Source organism: Amblyomma americanum, chromosome 4, assembly GCF_052857255.1.
Source record: "Amblyomma americanum isolate KBUSLIRL-KWMA chromosome 4, ASM5285725v1, whole genome shotgun sequence".
Lineage (NCBI taxonomy): Eukaryota > Metazoa > Arthropoda > Arachnida > Ixodida > Ixodidae > Amblyomma > Amblyomma americanum.
In genome coordinates, this window is record NC_135500.1 from 139,394,226 (window position 1) to 139,419,687 (window position 25,462).

The 25,462-nt window shown below is 47.6% G+C and overlaps 1 protein-coding gene across 4 annotated transcripts in view; it reads left to right on the plus strand.

Moving 5' to 3' along the window:
• Positions 1-25,197, plus strand: part of Octalpha2R (alpha2-adrenergic-like octopamine receptor) — a 619,288-nt gene extending 594,091 nt beyond the window's left edge. For all 4 annotated transcript variants that reach the window (XM_077661821.1, XM_077661822.1, XM_077661824.1 and 1 more), the window contains one exon: positions 15,551-25,197. In XM_077661821.1, the coding sequence (XP_077517947.1) occupies positions 15,752-17,350 (1,599 nt within the window). In that variant the 5' untranslated portion in view covers positions 15,551-15,751 and the 3' untranslated portion in view covers positions 17,351-25,197. The remainder of the gene's footprint in view (positions 1-15,550) is intronic.
• The last annotated feature ends 265 nt before the right edge of the window (positions 25,198-25,462 follow it).

The window sequence follows — 25,462 nt, forward strand, 5'->3', positions numbered from 1 at the left end:
GCGGGTGCACGATGGCTCGAGCTTAAAGCAAATAAGCTACGGGACAGGGAAGCGCAGAATGGGCGTCCCTGATCTCTTTCGCGCGCTTTCTAAACGCGCGCTTTCTAAACGCGCGCACTTGTAAATTTTTCATCGTGCGAGCGTTTGCCGGACAGCCGTACAAAGAGGCTGAGCTCGGCTGCTGCTGGTAGGAAGTAAACATGGGAAGAGGTGGCTGGAGAGTCTCCCTACCGACGGCTTCTGTTTCGGACAAACATCACCACTTAACGGGGCACACGAGACTCGACCTCGTATGTTTACTGTATACCCATTGAGACATCGTCACGACAACGTTTAAAGGGGCCCCGTGTACATTGCTTCAGTGGGTGCGTTCGCATAAATAACTCAGGCGCTGTGAGCAACAACAGCAGCAAAGAAAAAATAATAAATGAAGCACTTCCAGGCAGCACAAGCTGTTAGTCGTTCCGTTCCTGCGTTTCGATGACCTTGACGTCTCCGAAGCGCCGGCAACTTTTCTCCTGGCTTGCAGTTCTTACACGTGCAGGCATATGATGCCAAGGGTTGGCACACTCTGCAATGATTCTTTTCGTAATCAGTTCTTTCGCCTATTTGCCATTGGTGGGCTTCGAAACCAGAATTAACAGCTGACACCTTACTAACTACCACCTCTGACTCATCCAGTAGTATTCATGGAATGATTGAGAAGATAAAAGAACTAAACCGGAGAGAAATCGTTGCAAAGCATGGCCCTAGACTACGGCCTTGATAGCTTGAGGCAACGTCATGGCGGCCGACATGTCGGAGAGCGTGGACCGCGGGAAAACCTCCGCGTTTTTCTTTTTTTCTCTAATCAGCTTATCACCACCTCCTCCAACCTATTGTGTTGAAGCAGTGGAAACCATATCTGGTACACCTTCACTGCGCTTTCGACGTCATTCGACTGCAAATCATCTGCGTATGTACTGTCGCATTCAATATGAGTTGCAGCACAGAAGGCCTGGAAGGAACTCAGTTCTCGAAGTGCGAACCCAGCGTTGCTGGAAGGCTGTGCATTTAGTCGCTTATGCAAAGAAGAAAGTAAACCCAATGTGTGGGCAAGTTGACTGCACTGTGTGAACGCTCATTGATTTACTGCAAATTGGAAACCTAAGTAGCCTCACGTGGTTCAGACGCGTAGCAACTCATACCGAGTACGATAGTACGTGTGATCGTTAGGCGACTAACTGGCGCACGAGCGCTTTTAGATCAGGGCGGTCAGTGTAAAACATGCCGGCTCATCGCGAGACACGTCTACTTAAGTGTGTTTCTCTGCACAGCCGGCGTTTGTACTGTCGCGATGAAAAGAAACGCGAACAACGCGGCGCCTACGCGCCCCACTGATGGAATTTCTGTTAATAATAAAAATTGGTTTTAGGGGAAAGGAAATGGCGCAGTATCTGTCTCATATATCGGCGGACACCTGAACCGCACCGTAAGGGAAGGAATAAAGGAGGGCGTGAAAGAAGAAAGGAAGAAAGAGGTGCCGTAGTGGAGGGCTCCGGAATAATTTAGACCACCTAGGGATATTTAACCTGCACTGACATCGCTAAAGATCCCCAGTCATCGCGCTTTTCATCTGAGTGTTACAATGAAGACGTTAGAGTTGTCCTGGAATGTATCATGGACGAGCGTCTTTTCGCTCTCACCAAAGTAAAAGCGTGATGAAAAGGAATGCGAGCGACGGAGCGCCTGGGCTCCGCTCTGTTCTCATTTTGTTTCCACCACCCCCTGTATACGAAGCACGTGCACAAATCAGCGACACAAATCACGCTCGTGCTCGCGCGCCGGATCCTGTGTTTGGTTCGCTGCTCCTGAAACGAGTGAGGGGACGAAACCCACACCCGCCGCGGTGGCTCAGTGGTTAGGGCGCTCGACTACTGATCCGGAGTTCCCGGGTTCGAACCCGACCGCGGCGGCTGCGTTTTTATGGAGGAAAAACGCTAAGGCGCCCGTGTGCTGTGCGATGTCGGTGCACGTTAAAGATCCCCAGGTGGTCGAAATTATTCCGGAGCCCTCCGCTACGGCACCTATTTCTCTCTTTCTTCTTTCACTCCCTCCTTTATCCCTTCCCTTACGGCGCGGTTCAGGTGTCCAACGATATATGAGACAGATACAGCGCCATGTCCTTTCCCCAAAAAAACAATTATTATTATTATTATTATTATTATTATTATTATTATTATTATTATTATTATTATTATTATTATTATTATTATTATTATTATTATTAAACCCACATCTTGGAGACGGCGGCGAGAGAGAGAGAGAGGCCCGAGCGTATATCTCACGCCAACACGGACAAACAACGGATCGAGGAGCGGATTCTCGGCGTAGTCGGCAGAGTCGGAACTGAACGGAGGGAGGGACGCTCCATCGGCGCCCTCCGATGGATGCTTCCCATACAGCTGTCACGCCTTGTTTGCCGCCACAGTGACGAATAGCGCCCTCCTGGAGAATGCGCTGTCCCACTCGGAGAGAGGCGAGCGGTTTGTCGCTAGCAGCGGTCGGCCTCCGCTGAGGGGGACAAATGGACCCGCGGCCCCCGCGGCGTTGCGACGCGTGGGTGTTGGCGGCTGCTATGCCGAAACGTGGCGGCGTCGTGCCGCGCTAGTCTATTAAGGCGCACCGCCGGGCGCGTCAAGTCCACGCAGGCAGCAACGAGGAGCAGAGTGAACGAAGGATTGCGTTAACTGACGGAGAACGCCGCCGCACGCCTGAGGGCCGCGGGACGCCAACTAGGGTTACCAGGTGAAGGTGGTATGGATTGAAATTCCTCGGTTTTCGCGGTTGCTAAGAGGCAGGATTACTTAGCACTGAGCTAACTGTCTGTCTTTATTTGTACGGTTGTTGAGTTATTGATTATTCACACATCTAAGTAACGTCTGTTTCTTTAGCTATTTTGCCGCCACGGTGGCTGAGTGGTTATGGCGCTCGGCTGCCGGCCCGAAAGACGCGGGTTCGATCCCGGCCGCGGCGGTCGAATTTCGATGGAGGCGAAATTCTGGAGGCCCGTGTACTGTGCGACGTCACTGCACGTTAAAGATCCCCAGGTGGTCGAAATTTTCGGAGCCATTCACTACGGCGTCTCTTATAGCCTGAGTTGCTTTGGGACGTTAAGCCCCTATAAACCAAATCAAACCAATCTTTATCTATTTTAATTTGTTCATTATGATTAATTTAGAACACTACTGCGCACACCGACGCCATCCTTACTGTCCTCCGCAGACGTTACATCAGTTACATTATTTAAGAAACTTTCGACACATCAGAGTTTCAGGTTTGATGTTTATTTGCAATTAAATACATATTGCATCGACAATAAACAGTACAGAAGGAAGTCCGGATGTGAGAGTGTCAGGGGAATCTCCTGTTACAAAGCACGCCAAAATAAACTCATAGGTTAGGCAGCACAGTATAAATGTAGTTAAAGCGCGAAAAATAACACAAGTTTGCACACAAAATGCAGAGTAATTATACAAAATCATGCGTAAAAGCACATTAGTGCATTTGAGTTACGAGACAAACATCTTTACCAAGAAAAAATGTGAAAATTAAATAATATAAAAAGCAAAAATCAACAAAGAACATGAGGCACGATACGTAGTAATTACGTTAATGCAGAAACCGAACGAACACTGGAACAAACAATTGTTACAGCTAAAGAAAGGGAAAAAATACAAAACATCTAACTGTTAGAATCTGTAAGAGTGGACAACAAATGATTCTTCAAAGAGTGCTGAAAAGACGGTTGGGTGAGAGATAATTTGACAGCTGTATACGAGGCAATGAATTCCATCACGAGATGATGGATAAATAAACTGTCTGCTTTCCGTTATTATAGTGTTGATTTTTGGTAGAAGCAAATTGTTACGTTCAGAAAATCTGATGTTATTTAAATCAGATAATCGTATTGAATCAAATCTATTCAGATTAATGTCATTGGTATGAGCATGAAAGATAAGCATAGTTAACGTGTGGTCAAGTTGTAGGGACAATAGTGGAATTCCAAGGTTATAATACAGATGCGGAGCGGAATCTCTAGGGTGACTGAATGTAATAAAGCGTGCGGCTTAATTCTTAAGATGATGAAGACAGCATAGATGCGAAAATTGTGTTAGCCCGAGATGATAACCAATATGCAAAGGGACTGTGTATTTAAAAAATAGTACAATGAGCGAATATTTTCCGGGTGAAAATAATGCCGAGTTTTAATTAGTACCTGGATAACAAATGGTATCTTAGTCGTATGGCACTTCTCTGCGTCGTTCCCTTCCCGTCCCTCGTGTTCCTTTTGCGTATTTTTTCATCAGCTGATTCGTCTTCTTGCTCTTCCAACCCTAGTTTAAAAGACTTAGCATGCAGATCAAACTGTAAATGATTGTCAACAGTACCGAAAAACTGAAGATTACGAACGATTGCACTCTTTTTCTAGAATGTTTGCAATAAAGATTGTACGTTACAGTCTGGGTTCTAGCAACATAGGGCCAGTGCAGAACTCGAGAAAGAAGACGCAAACTTCGAGGCGCTAGACGACGAAGTGATTCAAACATGCATTAACTTCACATGCATTAACATGCATTAAATTTTGCCACAGGGCTGTGGTATCTTTTCAACAAATGTCTCCTGACTGTGAGATTTTGGCAATAGACTTTGTACTTCCTGGGTGCTCTCCATTTTCAATAGCAAATTGTTATTTCCCCAATGGAGTCCAGGATGTTAGACCTCTGGACTTTTTACTCGTAAACTGTAAAAACCCAGTTCTCGGGGACTTCAATTCTCACCATGTGTCGTGGGGTTTTAGGACTAATACATGCGGCAAGCGCCTTTGGGACTGGGTTTCTGATCACAACCTGATGTGCTTAAATTCAGGATCGGCCACTTATATTCGCTCACACACTCAATCTGTTTTAGATCTTACGTTCATTAGTCCTGGAATTGGCGTAACGAATTGGTCGACAGTTGATAGCGGCACCTCAAGTGATCATATACCTATTCATTTTGATATTATATGTCGTGCTACTCAGGCGTCTTCTCAGTTGCGGTCACATGTAAATTATGACAGATTTCAGACGGCGTTGCGCTCTGCCCTTGCTCCAGTGTCTAACATCGCCGAGGTCCACCAGTCAGCAAGCATATGTCTGGCTATTGAGGAAAGCCGTAAAAAGTCAGAGTTCCTGGCGAGGCCAACAAAAGGGAATTCTTCTAACTGGTGGAATGCGGACTGTACAAGAGATTCCAGGCGGAGGAAGGCAGCATGGAAAAAGCTTCTTCATAACCAATGTCCGAATAACTGGAGTGATTATAAATTTATTGCAGCCACCTTTAAACGCACAGTTTCTCGCGGAAAGGAAAAATATGACTCAGAACACTTCGATTATCTTTCAAAGGCGGGCAACCGACGTGCACTATTCGGTTTTCTACGGTCTAGGAAACAGCTCATGTCCTCTCATAATTTTCAGTCATTAGTTATGTCACCTGTAGAAGCTATCCAGGCGGTTGAATTAATAGCCACAGGCCTGCAAAAGCGGTTCTCGTCTTTACTACCTTTGCGACCATTGTTGTTTGCACCAGTCGTGCCAAATGATAATGCCTCACAAGTAAATCTATCAGAGCTTTCACAAGTTGTCCAGAGATTGCCAGCTGCTGCTCCTGGTCCTGATGGTGTTACCACAAAGATGCTCAAGATTCTATTTGAAGAGTCTCCCAACTCCTTATTGCACCTAATAAACTACTCTCTCAAACACGCTTGGATACATTCTGAGTGGAAGCTGTCCAACGTGATCCCTTTACTTAAAAATCAGGGTGGAGGCTATGAATTGGATAATATTAGGCCAATTTCCTTAACATCAAACGTGGTAAAGTTGATAGAAAGGGTGTTACTAATTCGGGTGTCAACCATTGTGTACCGCAAAAGTATACTCAGCCCGTGCCAACTCGGTTTCCGGCCACGGTGTTCGATATGGAATGTACATGCTGATCTTGAGAGCAGAATTCTCCTTGCTCGTCGTCAACGCCTGGTCGCGGCTTTGGCTACGTTAGATGTCGCCAAAGCTTACGACAGCGTAGAACACTCCATCCTGATACATAGGCTACAGTCTCTTCAATTTCCAGATTATATAGTTGCATGGATATCTGCATTTCTTCATAACAGGGAATTCTTTTGCGTCCATAATGGTGTTCATTCAGATAGGTATAGACAAACGCGAGGTGTACCGCAAGGAGCTGTTCTTTCTCCTGTGCTCTTTATTATTCTGTTTAATATTGCGTTTTTCTGCTGCGCCGGATATACATTCTCTGTATGGTCTGTTGCAGTCATATTTGAATACACTTGAGCACTGGTTGAGCGCATTACACCTGAAGTTAAATGTTGGCAAGTGCGCCACTCTTGTTTTCCCTCTATTCACTCCTGTAGTGGTCTCTCTCACTTGCCAGTTAAAAATAATATCGCAGGTTCAATCCCTGAAACACCTAGGGGTCATTTATGACAACAAACTCACCTGGCGACCTCACATTGACCATGTCGCGGCGAAAGGGGCTCGTGCCGTGGGCATGTTACGGAGATTGTCATCACCGGTACGGCATGCGCAGAGATGCGCTATTAATGATCTACATAATGTATGTCAGGCCAATTTTAGAATTTGGATCAGTGTTGTTTTCAGGCTCGGCTACATATAAACTTCGCCCTCTCGTCCTTTTAGAGAGGGAAGCACTCCGCATGTGCCTCGGCCTTCTAAAATTTGTGGCTATCAATGTGATGTACCTTGAAGCCCGCATTCCGTCTCTCTTTTCACGACTTCAGTTTTTAACTGTGCAAACATACCTCAGGATTTATGAATCCCATTTCCACCGTTACCAAAGCATTTTCTGTTCTCAGCCGACCTCCTTTTTTGGTGTCCCCTGGTCTCGTTTCAATTCCCCTCAGGTAGTGTTTGTGCAAAGCTTACTTCAGCCTTTAGATGTAAACATTTATGATATTCTTCCTGCGCTTCGCAATGGGCCCGCTATCCATATTGTTTTCGACGACATATTCCCAAAAAATGCAAAACTTTTGCCACCGAGTATTCTAAATGGTCTTCTAGAAGATCATCTGAGGACCCTACCTACAGATATAGCAATAGCCACTGATGCATCGCATTGCAATGAAAAAGCAGGTGTGGGAACATTTTGCTCGCATTTAGACTGGTCCTTTTCTCTGCGCCTTCCAGATTGCACCCCTATTTTTCAAGCAGAGTTTCTAGCAGTTGTACTTGCTCTACGCAAGCTAGACCCCTCTATTACAGCAGTTGCAGTAATTACTGATTCTTTATCTTTGTGTTCATCCCTCGCTGCACATGTTGACTGTCCCATTTTATCAACTTTCTTATCCCTACTTCCTCCGCATTTGAGCCTTGTTCATTTAGTATGGGTTCCCGGTCACAGCAGTGTGACAGTAAATGAGATTGCTGATAATCTCGCAAAGGCTTCCCTCAGCGGCCCCGTGTTGCCAATCATCCCGGCTACAGCCTATATTACAGCATCTAGATTTCGGCGACATGCGTTTTTAAGCACGCAAGACACATCACTTTTAACATCGGCGGATTATGAGCACCTTAAATATTATTGGAACAGGAAAATTTGTTGCTCTCGGCAGCTTGAAGTATCACTGACGAGGCTGCGCTGCCGCATCCCCCCTCTAAATTTCTATTTACACAAGTCGGGTTTGGCGCTCTCTCCCCTTTGTGCATTTTGCCGTGAGCCTGAATCTATTGAACATTTTTGGCTGTATTGTCGCCGATTCAGCTCTCTGAGAAAAAGGTTGCTGGAGGAGCCCTTGCAGCATCTTGGCCTTAGTTTGAGCAGCCCGCTCTTGCTATCATTTGGCGCCACCACATTTGGGTTCAGCTACAGATCTGTTTGTACCGCTGTTCTAAATTTCCTGATAGAATCTCACCGACTGCCTTGCTATGTGTTCCAACCTTTTCTTTTCTATCAATTATTACATTTTGACTAAATCATTGATATTTAATCCCTCTCTTTATTATTATTCTTAAAATTTTAAAATCAAAACTCTCATCCCTTTTCTGTTCATGAGGAACAATTCACCAGTGTTGCGCTCCCACGTGCTCTTCCTTTTTGTTAACTGCGTTCAGGTGAATAGCCGCCCGATTCTTGGCCGATCCCCCAGTGTGGGTATGTGCCATCTTTTGATAGGCTAACAACAACAACAACAACAACAACAACTAGAGAAGCCGCCACAATCGGCGCTTACACTGAGGTGTTCTTAGGAGATTCGGAGCGCATTTAGTTGGCTAGCAGACTCAAGTTAGCGGATCAAGGGTACCTGTTGATCCTTGTTCATTTTGCTTTGTGTTGTAAATGATCTCATCTTGCTGCCTTCTCCCTACCGTAGACACATCTAAGATGCTATGTCATTGTATGTTGTATTGTGTTATGTTCTGTTATGTTATGTTACGTTATGTTGTGTTATGTTATTTTATGTTACGTTATCTTATGTTATGTTATGTTACGTTATCTTATGTTATGTTATGCTGTGTTATGTTGGGTTTAATGTGTCAAAGCATGGGCTATGAGAGACGCCGTAGTGGAGGGTTCCAAATTAATTTCGACGACCTGGGGTTCATTAACGCGCACTGACAAGGCACAGCACAGGACGGTTCTTTGTTTAATTTCGCCTCCATAGAAATGCAGCCGCCGCGGTCGGGATTACTGCAGTTACACGTACATTCGGCTGCCTGCGGTTAGTATCAGCGCACTGCATCCTTCTCAACCCTGGAGCGTGCCCCGAACTGACCCATCGTACTTCGAATCAATCCCGGACAGCGTCCTACGAGCTCGTGACAGAAAAGCCCAGGGAGCGTGCTTTTTACACGCAGGAAGAAAACACCGGCAACCGGGCGTTGTCCTCGCCATTCCTGAGACGTCTTTGGCTCTCGTTCATCGCTCCCTGCCCTCAACGACATAAATCCCGCGCCAGCTACGCGCCAATACACCGTTTTCAAAAATTTCTCATCGGCGCAGCGCCGTTCTTTATACCCACCCACTCGCTTTTCCTGCCTACCCCCGCTTTCTGTCTCGGGCGGCGCAAAGTGCCTGGAGATCAGAATCCATCCGGACGCCACCAGGCTCGTTCTTTCAAGGCGGCCGCTACTTCCTCTGGACAGCCAGTTACGCTCCGTCCGCGCCCTCAATCCCCCTTTTTGAATGATGCGCGTTGCCGAGGGACGCTTCTCCGCTTCCCCCACTTTTTCTTCCCTTTTTCTCTCCCCAATTTCCCGCTCGCTCCGCTCCTGTCGTCCCGTTGAGATTGCATCGTTGACGAATGCAGCTTCCAGCGGACGATATTTATCGCGGACACGCTACGCCGCATCGCATTTGTTTGTACTCCCCATAAAGCAACATCCCCTCCCCCACACTCTCCTCTCTCTATGTGTCGTCCTCTTTCCGTTCTCTTTCTTGGCCGTTCCTCCCTTCACGTGCCCGGTTCAATGTTTTGTTTTCTAGCTCTCTGTCTTTCCTCCATCCTTCCTTTATAGCTCTCCTTTCTTTCTTTCTGTTTTTCTTCCTTTCTTTCTTTCCTTCTTTCTTTCTTTCTTTCTTTCTTTCTTCTAAGCTGGTTCGTTACGTTGTGCGGTCAAGTTCGCATAGCGCTGCCTTTCGGTATACGTTCCGTTCCTCCTTGTCTCGTCCTTTTGTGGCCAGTGACCGGGAGCTTTGGGTTTCATCGCCTCCAAGACACGGACGCCTCGAGGCGAGTACACCGATAAGAGCGGCTCCACGATAGAGCCTCAGCTCTGCGAGGGCTTTCTCTCTCTCTCTTTCTTTTCCGACCTTCACACGTCTTTGCCACGCGCGATGCACATCTTTTATTCCGCTTTGATGGCATGCGTGGCTTTAGCCTTTCTGCGTGCAGCCTTCGTGTAGAACACATATAGATGCGGAGGTACTGCCGACTTTGGCATGCTGTTCGGATAATAATCTCCTGGTATTCACCTGGTCGCGAAGTATACCGTTTGGTGTAACTCTCGTGGCGCTCAGCAGACGTACGGTTCACGCTTGATGCTAACATGAAACTAAAATATGTGCCGGATTGCATTTCCAGCCGATTGCCTGTAGAAGTCCCTGTATTTCCTTTTGTGTTCCTATTCTTCTGCTACTCTTTCTTCTTGCAATGCATCCGGACAACATGCATCACAGATCCCCCACCTATAGCCCGCCATGCATGAAGTGTGAACTCGTAAGGACATGGGCGATCGTTATTATTATTGAGTTGATCTGTACTGTTATCAGAGAAGTTCTATACCCCAACTGGAGAGGATATGCTATAAGAATGTTTCGTTTTCAAGCCGTGTCTTGCATTTCTCTGTCATTGACGAAGTAGCCTGATATGGGCGTTCAGATCTCAAACAACTCAAGCAAAGACAAGAAACATGAAAATGCATTGTTGGGACGAGTGTGGAGGGACAGATGTAGAGGAGAAGGAAAAACATTTATTCAGAGCACAAAAACTGGGTGGATTCAGTACGAGAACCCATTGGTCGTCATCATAATCCGGCCCCTCTCAACCAGCGATTTCTGGTCAAGTGGGCTGTGGCTATGAAGGGTTGCCTCCCAGCGCTCATGAGTCGGATCGGGATTGCTGTCCAAGTCTGGGTTTTCTTGACATTCCCAAACCGCGTGAAAGAGTGTGCCAACTGCTCCACAGAAGGGGCAGGACGAATGGTAGGTTTCTGGGTATCATTTACTCATTAGGTAAGGATTGGGCAGAGTATTAGTTTGTAGTCGCCTGATTATGTGCTCTTCATATTTACTTAAGGTTTTGTGAGGAAGAGGATATTTCCTTCTTGTGATCTTATAGTGCTCCGTAATTTCTGCGTAGCTTAGTAAGGGTGAGGGGTTGTCAACTATATCAGAGAAAGGCTGCGTGCCAGATGCTCGGAGGAGGAGAGCTCGAGCAGCTCTACAGATGTAGAAAAATCCCCTGAGGCTAAAGAATTAAACTGCGCAAGTACACGTGGCAAGTTGGGTGATTTGTCTGTAATCTCGGAACGGCGCAAACGCGGGGCCGAAAAATAGACAGTGTACCGTTGTATACACGTCCATATTCTGCTGCAACGTTCGCCCTTCCCTGTGTCATTAAAGAACAATATTAATGGCAGCACTGATGCCTTTGTCTCTCTCAGCATATGTTCGCGCTTTCTGAAACCTGAGTTGTCCAATTAAGTAGCCCGACGTTGAACACGTGTATAAACTGAGGGCTTCGTATTTTGAGTAAAATGTACGCGCCTTACTTTAAAAGGTCGACTGAAGCATTGACAGCAGAACTGCAAGGAATAAATTTAATGCGTAAAAAACACATGCTAGGCTCAGAGCAGCAAGTTCGGTCAGGATAACTGCATTACAATAGCTGTACATCTGCGACTCCTCCGTTACACCTCTTATTGAAAAGAGCAGCGCGAAAGAAGTCTTCTACAAACAACAAGGCATATTACAATGCCATAAAACACAGACATGGTGCGCAGTTAATGAATGCGCAGTGCTTATATCTGCTTTCATTAGGGTGTACAGCTGGCGGTAGTCTGACAGCTCTTCTGAAGTCCACAAGCGCATCAGAGTTTCAAGTTTATCTTCTTTTGTCTAGTGGTTATGTTTCATTAATAGTTTGTATTCCATCGAGGTCGAATCTCTGCAATCGAAAGCTGGCATAAAGAATATCCTAAAATCATACGCGGGTAGCGTACGTTGACGTTGACCGGTTGGTCTTGTCGTGGCTCAGTTTTGTCAGTGATATACGAGTGGACAAACCCGCCTATAGCGCGCCGTGAAGCAGCAAGCAGAGATAGATTAACGGTAAGTTTTTGTTGTTGTTCGCTTGATAAAGGTAGCCAGTTTTCATTTATCTTTTTTGGCTGTGTAATATCAGATGAGAAGAGCTCCCAACAAGCTAGTTTACTACGAAATAAACCACCTCTTTTATTAGTAGAGAATTTTTCTTTCCTTTCTCTTTTTTGTTGCCATCTATCTATCTATCTATCTATCTATCTATCTATCTATCTATCTATCTATCTATCTATCTATCTATCTATCTATCTATCTATCTATCTATCTATCTATCTATCTATCTATCTATCTATCTATCTATCTATCTATCTATCTATCTATCTATCTATCTATCTATCTATCTATCTATCTATCTATCTATCTATCTATCTATCTATCTATCTATCTATCTATCTATCTATCTATCTATCTATCTATCTATCTATCTATCTATCTATCTATCTATCTATCTATCTATCTATCTATCTATCTATCTATCTATCTATCTATCTATCTATCTATCTATCTATCTATCTATCTCTCTATCTATCTATCTATCTATCTATCTATCTATCTATCTATCTATCTATCTATCTATCTATCTATCTATCTATCTATCTATCTATCTATCTATCTATCTATCTATCTATCTATCTATCTATCTATCTTATCGTATCTTAACTTACCTTACCCTGTCTGTCTGTATTGTTTGTTTCGTTCTCTATTTCCCCTTATTCCTTTCTTTTATACCTGTTAAACAGCATGCACGCCTGTGTTGTCTGTGTTAGAGCTTCGATAAGCTTATAAACTTACTGTTAATATGTCTTACATTTTTCATAACCGACTTTCAACTAAAAGGTCTATTTTATCACGTTATATTTTCTTTTTTGCCAATGTGGCAATGGTATTTCCTCAAACTCTAGCACCGGTTCGCTGTTGCTGGTTCGCCTTTACATGAGCAGTTATCGACGGGTCCGCTGCGTTGCAAGTTGAATAAAGTCAGCTTGGTCGCTGATTTTCACAACACTTACGGCCGCGTTTATCAGCACCACATCTTCGCCTACCTCGCTTCGAGAATGACGCGCATTAACAATGGCAACATGTGTTGGGGATTTTTTCTGTGCTTCAAATATTTGCATTAGCTGAACCAAGACGGCGCATTTAACTCCGTAGGCAGCGGTGCGGAGACAGCGAACAGCACCCATTGTGCTCCCGTCAGATCTCTCTGCTGTCGCGTTCGCAAGTGCAGTAAACACTGTACGTGTGCCCCACTAAGTACGCCGCCGAGCAGGGGCTTTAAACCCGGGCGTTAATTAACTGTAGAGGTCAAGTACGGGAGTCGGGCATTTTTGTTTTGTAGCGATAGCTACAATACGGTTGCATATCGAGCCTTCAGAGTGGCGGCGGCGCCACGCTGTCACGTGGTTGGTCACGTGGTGCGGAGAAGCTGCCGGCGGCGCGGCGGTGTGTCTGATCACGTGGTTCGTCACGTGGGTGGTCACGTGACGCAGTTCCACTCAGCCAGCTGTAGCTATCACGTCACTGCAGGTTTAACCAGAGCTAAACCACTGCCAATTTTTATTCAAGCTTTTCATTGAAGTGACACTTGCAATCAGGCTTTCCTCTGGCAGCTTCGGTGCGATGAAGTGTTGCATGAAGTGTTCAGCGTGAACGCCGCAGCACTGTTATGATTAAATAAATGCACTTCCACTGCCATGTTACTGTCGGCTGCTACAAATGCGAGCAAAAGGAAAAGACAAACTTGGCGTGCACTCAGGACAGAAATTCATTTTACCGTTGCATCGAACTTGAAAGGCTAATATTATAGAGGAATCACACGTCTGGAGAAAAAGTACTTAAGAAAGCACACGAAAAGCACTCTTTTTAGTCTTAGCTTGGGAGCAATCGTTAGATGCATTCTAATAGTTTTCATTTTCGTGTTGCTTTGAACAGTAAATACACTGTGAACAACAGACAATTTCTTCTTGTACGACGACTTTTAGTATAGCGTACGCAGACATACGCAAAAGCATAGAGAGCGCTGTAATATAGCGTCTTTAGTACTGCGCATGCGCGAAACGCTATTCCAAATCGAGGTTTAGCGTACGTGCGCGTTACGCACCCCTTTTTCGAATTTAGCGTGCGTGCTCTTCCTTACGCTAGGAAAAATAGCGTTGCCAAGATGGCGGCGCCCACGTCACCCGCTTCGGAGAGAATTCGTCAATGTTATTGGGTTTTTAGGCATATTCATTCCCTTTAAATGGTACACGTGATATTCTCTTTGCCTCCCCTGGCTAACAGCATAACGAAAGAGGGATAAACTTGCCCAATTTTCGCTTCTGTGTAACGATTCCGCAGTTCTCAACCCTAACAAGACACCGCCGATTGTGAATTGCCTTGATTTGGATTTTTACGCCAAGGTAGCCTTGCCAAATGTAGTCGTTTCGGCGGTAGGCAGACGGGCCCGAAAGAACTCAACATGACGTTATTAAAACCCTGGCTCGGTTCAGTTACCTAAAAGAAATTGGGCCCTGGCTCGACTTAACTGACCATGGAACTTGCTATCAAAGCGACACGACTTGGATAACCTCGGCTAAATGCGGAAAACAAGGCTGAACCAGGTGGCGCCACTGCGGTCTCCGCTATCGTTGCGTTCAGGTTGGCGTATTACAAAATAAAAGTGCTTATGCGATTTCCACTGCAACCTCGCGCTAAATGTTTGCTTACAATGCACGTAAGCGCTCATACGCTATTGTAAAACTCTCCAACAAAGGGCGCGAAGACACAGCAGAAACAAGTTGAGAAATGCACCTGCTACCCGTTGTCCCGCGCTCTCTTTTAGGCGACGCGCGGTTTTGTAGCGATAGCTACATTACGCTAGCATTTCGAGCCTTAAGCGTGGCGGCGCCGCCACGTGGTTGGCCACGTGCGGGAGTGGAGAGGGTGAATCACGTCCAGGGACGAAGATGGAGAAGGATCGCCCAGCGGAACAAAGCGGCGAAAGACTGACTTTGCAAATCGACTGAGCGAGTTCCACTCGGCCAGCTGTAGCTATCGCGTCACTCCAGGTTTAACCAAAGCTAAACCACAGCCAATTTTTTTTTTACAAAGCTCTCTACGAACCATGAGTGGAGTTTATTTTCATTGCCCTTTGTAAAAGCACTCCACGTCGTCTGTGTATCATCTGCGTTTGTGTCTTTTAAGCTAGTTCAGCAGCGTTCTTCAGTTTCTGTACGCATAATCACTTGCCTAGCGCATTATGTCAATGCACCGTCATCCCCCGAATTCGCTAGTTTTCTTGTTCTGAAACAACAGAACCAAATCGTCTTTCAAATGTTGGTTGAACGTGCGCCCTGCCCCCCCCCCCCCCCCCCTCCCTCACCACTTCTACAAAAAGAAGCTTCCCTTCGTTACACTCATGCCCTTCTACATGCTGCAAACCCTATCGGCAAACATGTTTAGTACCATTGAAAAATTTCCACCGGAAAGCCTCTTGATGAAAAAAAAAGGATCTTGGTAAGCACGAATGGCGAAGTAGAAGTGCCGTGGAAGCGGTGCTCTCACTGCTCGGTGTTTCTCTCCGAGCGCCGGTGAGAGAAGAGCACAGCAGCGGCGCGCGTGATCGAAGGCGTGCAGCTGTTGGCGCGGAGGCCGTGGAGCGCGTAGCGTGACGCAGCTTCGCTTCGTCTCGCAGGAGGAGGGCGCGGCGCACCGAGGAGGCGACGAGCGAGCCTGGCTGCCGGGAGGAGGAGGCAGCCGCCGGGAGCCCGGGACCTGCGGACAGACCTCTGCGGCCGGCAGAACACCGAGCGGCGTGGCTGGCCCGCGCTAGGCGGGCGGCCATGCCCGTGAGCGGCGCGCGGCAGAGACGAGGAGGTGCGGCGGGGCGGCGGCCATGAGCAACGGCACGGCCAACCTGAGCTGGCTGGACGGCGTGGCGGCGCTGAACGCGACGCTCGAAGGCAATGGCTCGGCGGACGACGACTGGCCGGCGGTGCACGATGACCCCTGGGACGGGTCGCCCTACCCGAGCCGCTACTCGAAGCTGAGCTTCGTGGCTACCGCCTTCGTGGTGACGTGCATCATGATCCTCATCGTGGTGGGCAACATGCTGGTGTGCATCGCCATCGCCACCGAGAAGACGCTCAAGACGATCCAGAACTGGTTCATCGCCTCCCTGGCAGTGTCCGACTTCCTCATCGGGCTCATCATCATGCCCTTCTCGCTCGCCAAGGAGCTGATGGGCTACTGGATCTTCGGGGCGCTCTGGTGTGATGTGCACGCCGCGCTGGACGTGCTCATCTGCACCGCCTCCATCAACAACCTGTGCCTCATCAGCCTGGACCGATACTGGTCCATCACGCACGCCGTCGAGTACCTCAAGAAGCGCACCGCCTCGCGCGCCATGGCCATGATCTGCTTCGTGTGGCTCCTCTCTGCGCTCATCTCGCTGCCTCCGCTCGTCGGCTGGAAGAAGTCCCAGCAGGCCTCCGACTACCCCCAGTGCTCGGTGTCCGAGGACGTCGGTTATGTGCTGTACTCGGCCCTCGGGTCGTTCTATGTACCCGCGGTCGTCATGGTGTTTGTGTACATCCGGATATTCCTGGCGGCACGCTCGCGCGCGCGCCGGCACGTGAAGAAGCAGGCCCGGCACGTCCCCGAGCTCACGAACGATCCGGTGCGCGAAAAGTCGACCACGACCACCACCACCACCACGTGCACCAGCTTCAGCAACCCGAGCCCGCCGGACTCCTCGGCGGCGGCGCACAAGATGAACGGCGGCGGAGGGGCGCAGCGCAGGGGCATTCTGCCCAGCGCCGCGCCGCAGATTATCATCGAGACGCCCGAAGAGCCGAGCTCTTCGCCGCCGTCGCCGCTGCTGCCCCGCCGCCAGGAGGGCCTCGGGCTCAGGGCCCCGGACGTCGGCCCACGGGACGAGTCCGAGGCAGCGCCGCTGCAGGGCTCGCACGACGCGCCGGGCTTGCTGAGCGCGCCGCAGGCGCGGATCGCGCGCTCCCCTTACGGCTCCACGCTGTCCCTCAACGAACGCGACGAGGACAGCGAGCTGTGCGAGTCTTCCAACGCGGCCGGAGGTGAATCCTCGGGCGGCAGCGGCGGCAACAGGCGCGGTGGCGGGGCAGCGGCGGCGGCCCGGACCGCCAAGAAGCGGCCCGTGCCCCCGCAGGGCCTCACTTATGCAGTGGCACGCCACAGTCCTTCCGACGCCGAGCGCCACAAACGCAAGCTGGCCAAGGCCCGCGAGCGCCGAGCCACCATGATCCTGGGTCTGATCATGGCCGCCTTCATCCTGGCCTGGCTGCCGTTCTTCGTCATCTACGTGCTCGGCGCCCTGTGCAAGCGCTGTGACATCAGCGGCACGGTGTTTGCGGTCGCCTTTTGGCTCGGCTACTGCAACTCGGCCGTCAATCCCATCATCTACACCATTTTCAACCGGGACTTTCGCAAGGCCTTCCGCAAAATCCTCTTCAAGTGATCCTGCGCCGCCGCTGCCGCCATCCGGCCCGGCGCTGTCTTCCACAACGCCGCCTGGCCCACTGCCGCCACGGCGCAGCGTCGCCCGTCGAAGGATCCCCGCAACCGCCGCGGCTTCTGAAAACCCCACCGCTGCCTGCTGCTGCTGCTCCTGTCCTCGCCGCCGTACTCGTAGCAAGAGGAAACCTCCGGGAGAAGGCGCTCCGCGTGTGTGTGTCGTGTGCGCTCGTAGCGCCCGCTCGCCATCGGAGTCCGCCTTCCGCGCGCGCCCAGGGACCTGCCCACGCCGTCTGTGGCCTGTGCGTCTCGCGCCTCGACAGTGCCAGAGTCCAACAGCGCCGCCAACGACACCACAGACGACAACCGTGCGTGCCGTGCTGTGCCCGCGCTGCGCACACATGCCACGACCGCACAACTGTGTATACATGTTTGTTAACTACTACTTATAATACCGTAGCACCTACGCGCGCTGCCCCGCACATCCCACCGTGGCCCGCCCCGCCGCGGCCACCGCATAGTATCGTTCGGCAGGTGGCGCTTGGGGCGGGAAGTTGCAGGACTGGCTGATGACGGACGATTCGTGTCCGCCGCGAACTTTCGTTCCCCGCAGTTTCTTACCATTGTTACTTTTGCCCTATCGAAGCGTCGTGCAAGCGCCACTTCCCTATGGCCTAGCAACGCGCACAAAACACACGCAGACAAAACACACGTAAGGAGTATGACGAGTGCCCTCCAGGATGAAATTAACCCGGTTGCTTATGAAAAATGTTTGCCCTCAAGGCGTGCTGTGTGTTGAGGAGACGAATTTTTTGCAGGCTTTCACCAGCAATCGAACGAAATGACGAGTCACGTAGGTTGAAACTTTGGAATAGAGTTTTGGTTCTTTAAAGGCTCCAGTTGTCCTCACCTCGTTAGGTTGCGGTGTCACGGTTGAAGGAATCCATGCGGTAAAAGTTGGCTTCAACAGTTTTAGTGTTCCATGTGGACGGTGCTACGCGCAATTCTGAAGTTAAATGCTGTGCTTGTCCTTGCACTCTAGGCTGGGAATACTGGCTTCTTTTCTTCTGGCTGCTTCTGGTATCCCGAGCGCTTAAATTTTGCGGATTTAACGTGTAGCGCCGCTGTCTATTAGGTTGAGCGCCGAAGTCACAGCTGCACAAAGTGGGAAAAACCGTGGTACCTTCTTGAAAAAAACATGCGGAGCGTCTTCGATGCAAAGCAGGAAAATTCTTGAAAAGCTGAGCAGAAGACTGGGACTCACAAAAATTCACACGCGCGCGCGTATATTCGCAAATACACAATACACAATAACATGCGCTAAGCCGCGTGGACGTAAAAAAAGAAGCATGCAGCTGTCTTGATTTTTCAAACGAAGAACAGGAAAAACAGCGCTTGAATGATCAATGATTTTTTTTTTTCAGATATGTATTACACAATATACAGGTCGAGCTGTACATAACGCTGCGTGAAGCGATACCCGTCTCAGTGTCCCTAAACATTTATATACAAGTTCTTCTCGGACAGAGAGAGAGAGCTTCCGGCTGACGCGAACTTTGTACACTTTTTGCAATGGTGTCGTCTACTGTGTTTCTTCTTTCTTCTCGTTCCTGTCTGTGAGGTCACTCAAGGTTCCATCGCCTCTCCAGGATCACACACACGCGACATGCATATGCGTCCATATGAACACACCCAATCGCTCCCTCGCCGTTCCCTTACACTCAAGTCGCCAGAGACTACACCGCATGCGTCCAAGTGCGATCAAGAAACAGCAAAGCAATGCACACCCATCTTCCTCATCCGTATACTATTATTATTATATTAAACTATCGTTTAAACCGCCTGCATTACATGCCCGTAACTCTTCTGAGCCGATATCTTTTTCCTTGTTTTTTTCCCGGAAGCAGTTATAGCCGTCAGAGACAACACACTCGAAGCAGTGACCTTTGGTTCTAACACAGTGTGATGCATGGCACTGGTAGTGACCCAAGCGGATATTCTGTGTGAATGACGAGTGAAAATCTGAATCTTGATAAGTTTTAGCAGACACGCTGCTGATAAGCCCAAAGATCGTAACAGATACGGACAGAAATGCCAAGAACGCTACTTTAAAGATTTTGTGCCTCTGCGAGATTAAATATTACAAGATTATATACTGAAAAACACATTTATTGGTACTTTCTGAGCATTCTGCTTTTGCACTGGCATACTCAAACGCAAATAATGACGGCAATTACAATGACTGTAGCAACGGATTCCTAGCCCTGTAAAGGAAAGAGAAAATTAATTGTGCATGTTTTTTCATCCGGTATGAGAAATGGACTTTCAAAGGGCGTGATTGTCACTGCTGTCGTACCTTCGAGCCATTTATGCAGACGGTTAATAATATATTGCTTGGAAACATAAATACTGACATAGAAAAATGATAAGGAGAAAAGTAGTAGGCTGTTTCGCATCAGTAAATGAGAAGTAAAAAAAATGACAGGAGCGAAAAAGCAAGTCTAGTGCATTGTGAGAGAGTGAAACGCAGCTAGTTGTCAGCAGTCGTGGGAAAATACGAAGAATTTTCGTTTGTCACATAAACAATATTAATGGCTCACCAGCTGCTTCGAGGAGAACAATGCCACATCAGCTTGTTGTAGAGAAATAGGAGTGTCGTAGCGAAGAAAACGCCGTCAGACGCAGGGAACATGATTGCATGCACTCACTCCAATATCTAAATGGTAATCAAGTGTAGGAGCTATATGCGCACTTTATGAACGAACAGTAGATTCATCTTAAGTGCCCGTGTCAGAGGGCACCGGTGTCCACACGAACATACTCCATAAATCTCTCATAATCGAGCTTCTATGCATGGCTGTAAAGCCGCCGCTTAACGCTCATTATGCGCTGCGGGGCAGCTCGTTTCGAAATTCCGCATATCCGACGATAACTGCTCTAAGAGCATTTCACGGGGAGACACCAACTCAGCCAGCAGTATAAAAAGCCCTGAATCGAACGCAGGGCATGCCGAGAAAATGGCCCTGCGTGGTATGTATTTTGTTGTTATTTTGTTTCGTGCTTTCATTTTCTTAAACATGGACGCTGCCTTACACGATGCGTAAACTCCCTCTCCACCTCTTCCTCCCCTCCTCCCGCTCCACCCAACCCCCGAAAAAATAAAGAAGCAGCAGAGCCTTCAGGGAGATGAGAATTTACAAGGAATGATCCTTTGTACAACTGTGCTAGTTTATTTTCTTCTGTATCTAATGTTTGCGATACTTTCGTAAAGACGCCAAAATTTTAACTCAGCCGCTTACAGCCTCTTGAGCACTACCTTCGTACAGGCATTGCACACGCGTGCCATGGTTGGAGTGTCTCGCATTGGCTTCGGGGTTGCCTGTTGGTTAATGTGGTGTCCCGCAGTGGTACGCATTTGTGCCTAAAATACTGGCTGACATCCAGAATTTCGAAGCAAGCTTTCCCGCAGTGCAATATAGATTGAGCATGCAATGGGGGCTTATGCTTGAGCGGCGAAGCAAGCTTACAAGAGAAGTGCGGGATAAATTGGTACGATTTTCTTGCATGTGCTCCTACACACTATTTGCTTAGAAGCAATTGCCTCAGGATTGCTGAGAAACAAACGAGTATTTGGACGTAGTGAAAGTGGCTTTTCAACTCAGAAATTAATGTTGCAATTTTTAATAGGTGTCTCAAAAAGACAACACATGATTATTTTACACGTGTAAAATAGATTATTTTACACGTGTAAAATAATCGCTTGTGCACCCAACTACAATTTGTTTTAAAAATAACCGCAGCGGACAAAGCACCAAAATTAAGTCACATAAATCACGTTCATCAAACCAGCTTTTTTTTTTTCTAGAATGACAGATGGTTGTGGTATTGTTCTTGGGTGGAGCTGTTTGTAGAATTTCGTACGCCTACGGCAAGCGTTTGTCGTATTCAACCACCTATGTTTCTTTCTATCAAGCTGTATTTCTGTTAGTTCGTCAGTTCGTTAGTTAATGCTCAAATACCTAAGCCGCCAGGGCGTCTGAAACGCGACGCTGTAAGGGAGCCCTCAACAATCACTCGTGGTGTTAAATTTGTCCCTTTATGTGGGTACAGCGCTAGATTCGCCTGAATAAGATTATTATTGAGGCTTATGTTTCAGGCTTCAGGGCAGACGTGAGCTGCCTTTCGGGATTTGACTTTTGATACGTATAAACTTAGCGAAAAGGCATGGTCACGCATTATGGAAGTTTTGCGGGGAACCATGCTGTCGGCGCTGAGCATTTTAATAGATTCTGGTCTGGTCTCTTTTCCTTTTCTGCTTGTCTCGTTTTCGTTATGTTTCTGGACAACTGGAAGGCGGACGCCGTAGCCTGCCGAGGAAGAGAAAATAGTTCTTCGCTTGCTTTAGAAGAACTGCACACAAGTTCCCACTGTCCGTCGTGCCTTCTGGCGGTGCGGGCAGGGCGTTTTTTTTTAATTATGTTTTCTGCGCAAGCTAATCTCTGTATGAAACTGCTGCACACACCGGTTAGCCTGTTGTGCATAGGCGGTGCAGGCAGGAAATTTTATTTTAATTTTTTCTAGGGTAGAGTACGTAACCAACGTACTCACCACTTGAAAACAACGAGAGATCAGGTTCCTGCGCAAATTGTAGCACTGAATTGTGGCTCCTGAATTTTGGCACAAATTGTGGCAGATATAAGACCATTTTTTGGTTGAACGCAAATAAAGTTCTGTCGAAGACAATACTTTTATTTGCCGGAACTGATGAGCTTTCAGTAAACAAAAGCAAAGAAAGAAACCTGAGGGCGTTTGGACGAATCAGCAATGTCCTTTCTCACTTATTCCCTTCTTTCCTTTTTTTTCCTTCTCAAATCGCTCCAGCACAGGTGCATTACTGGCTGCCCGGTGACTAATTAGCCGACCAGATAAGCCGGAGAGACTTGGCCGAGTGAAATGTCAGGCGAAGCGTTATGCCTGCCTTGACAAACGACTTGGGTCGTTAACGCAGGAAGTTGGCAAATGTCCCGAGTTGTGCGTAGAGAAACCGAGCGTCTGCGGCGCTCTTTCGAGAACGGTGAGGTGATTTTGCCTCAAGTCATCCTCGCACCTCCTATCTCATTACGCACTGAAGCAGCGAAGTTCATCAGATACAACTAGGGGATAAAAAAAAATTGTAGCCTGAATTACTAAAAAAAACATAAAAGAAGCAGATAAGATTGCCTCACAGTGCAAATCACTTGCTGGAAGAGAGCTTTAGCTTGAATGTCAGCTGTATGTATAGGAACGCCGAGATGCGAATGTTAGAGACACGTATAATTTCTTTTCTCCTTGGGAATGCCTGCCTCACGGGGGCCAGAAATAAACGCTATTTACGAACTCAAGATGGTCTGCTGTTGGCAGACATGGCTCGAGTGTCTCTAGTTCTTGTCTATTGTCTGGTAACTTTCCCAAGTACTTAATCAAAATGTCGCTCGTAATTAGGGGCATAAACAACAGCCTACTTTCACACCATTGTTTCGGCTTGGCATTTTACAACCACTGCGAGGATCCGGCATCCGCGAAAAAAAAAACGATAATGCTGAGTTATTTTTCTGGACTCAGTATTGTGTCGCCCAACATAGAGCATCCCCGTAACTTAGCCCAGCTACCAAAGGCGAATGCAGCTAAATTAGTCAAGGTACAAGATGGAGAAAAAACTGTTAAGGGAAAGGCAGAACTGGGGGGCTTTTCAAATAAGCTTTCGAACACTGCATAATTTTTTGGTCTTACCGGTCACATAGCGTCATCATTTATGCCAGATTTCCCACATTGTCATCGTTGTCTCGTTCTCTGTCTGAGGCAATTTTGAGACAAGACCTATTTCGTGTGCGTTTAATATGCTGCTTCCGGGAAGTGTAGGCACATCGTTTACTTTTTTTATTTAAAGTATTCTTTTTTAAATATTTGCCTGCAGGCAATGTTGACACTTTCTTTTTGAGCAGCGTCATTCCTTTTTTTTTCGTTGGCGTTACCTATTGCTCAACGGTATCAGGAGAAGTAAAAGTGTCCGCTGTTTTCGCACAAACCGATGCCCGTTTGTATAGAGTAATTCAGCAATACGCTTCCGCAACACTGTGGCGTTTCGTGGCCTCTGGTCACCTTTCCTCAGCGTAGTGTTTTGTGCCTGAGACCGAAACGGGCACGTGATGCTAGAAGCAAGAACAGGAAACCAGTGCCCACACCACCGACTCACTCAGTTTCACACGCATTAATTGTTCCTGAACCCATGCTTTCTCCTCAACTCACAGCACTGACTAGTTCTGCCGCGAAGGTCGAGATTTCGCATTTTCACGCGTTTGTATTTTCTGAGTTGTGTGCGATTGGTTTTAGACGCAGCCGTAATTTCTCCAGTATTTCACCTTAATTTCTTTTGTTGGCCACGTCGACAATGAAAAGTTTATTTCAAGTAAGCATTTGTAATGAGGTTATGACTGTCTACGGTAATCAGGACCTACGAACAGCCTTTGTATTTATTCTCCTCTCGCATTCGATCGTACTACAGGCAAGCAGCTTATGTCATAATTTTCGAAGAAAACAAGAACCGAGCCCAAAATAAAAACAATACCCGTGCGCGCGCACACACACACACACACACACATGCATACACAGATAAAAGAAATGAATGAATAGCGGCTGTTGGCTCCAGAGTACCGCGTCGCCGCTGGTGGGTGAGAAAACGCTGGAGGAAAATATGCGACAAAAATGAAGGAAAGAAAAAGAGCACACGGTACTTAGCCTAATCTAAACCTATATCAGCACGCCCGTGGAGCGGATACCGATCTTTCGTTCTTTTTTTTTATTTCCTTGGCTTTTCTGTTTTTGTTTCACCACTACAGCTCCTCGACACGCTACTCTCCCTCACGCCTTATGTACACGCCGGGCCCGATAGCACCAAAGACTACAGCACATTGCACGCCTCGGACTCCCGACGCTACCTAAGCACAAACACAAACGCCGATCGAAACACTGACACACATGTGCGCGTGCGTACCACAAAACATGACACACTTGTATGCAACCAGAGAAGCACGTGATCCGGCCTCCGCCCAGCTCCTCGCATCATTTCGGCAATTACGCGTGAGATCTCTTCTCATCAACAGCCCCGCTTTTTTTTTTTTTTGAAGCCAATAAAATGAAGCGCCCCACTCACATCCTTTCTTCGAAATTTTATACCTGTCCTCGTGCAAGGGGGAGATTCCTGTCCTGGAGGCAGTGTTATGAGTATGCCTGACTGTGAAGAAGTATTAGCACGAAGGTTCATCGCAAACACAAGCGGATGCAACTCGTCTTTCTTTTTTTGTGTTTGTGGACTGCGGTTGCGCCCCAATATGAGCGAAGACTTTCATTTCTACTTGCACGCTTCAACTAAATTCCCTACTAGTTAAACAGCATGCGGTCAGTGTACCGATTGGTAAACAGCTCCACCTTCTGCTTGTGTTTTTATTCCTTTCTCCCTGTTGGTGTGTTTTGCATTATTTCAGTGTCGCATAACACCAGTCAGGTCACTGATTTTGGAGATGATCGAGTCCGCTTCGGGAGGAATGGCATTATTTAAACGCCCCGCGTTTTTTTCCTCAGCGTTCTGTGATGTCAGGAGGCAAAACCACAAAGTATCAGTCTGTTAAGAAGGCGCTTCACTGGAATCAAGACATTTCTTTTTCTTGCCTTCTTTCTTTCTTTCCTTCTTCCTTTCTTCCTCCCTTTCTTTTTGTGCCTCGAAATTCAAAATTTCATCTCCCACGTAGTGGAGGGCTCCGGAATAATTTCGACCACCTGGGGATCTTTAACGTGCACTGACATCGCACAGCACACGGGCGCCCGTGTGCTGTGCGATGTCAGTGCACGTTAAAGATCCCCAGGTGGTCGAAATTATTCCGGAGCGCCCGTGTGCTGTGCGATGTCAGTGCACGTTAAAGATCCCCAGGTGGTCGAAATTATTCCGGAGCCCTCCACTACGGCACCTCTTCTTCCTTTCTTCTTTCACTCCCTCCTTTATTCCTTCCCTTACGGCGCGGTTCAGGTGTCCAACGGTATATGAGACAGATACTGTGCCATTTCCTTTCCCCCAAAAACCAAT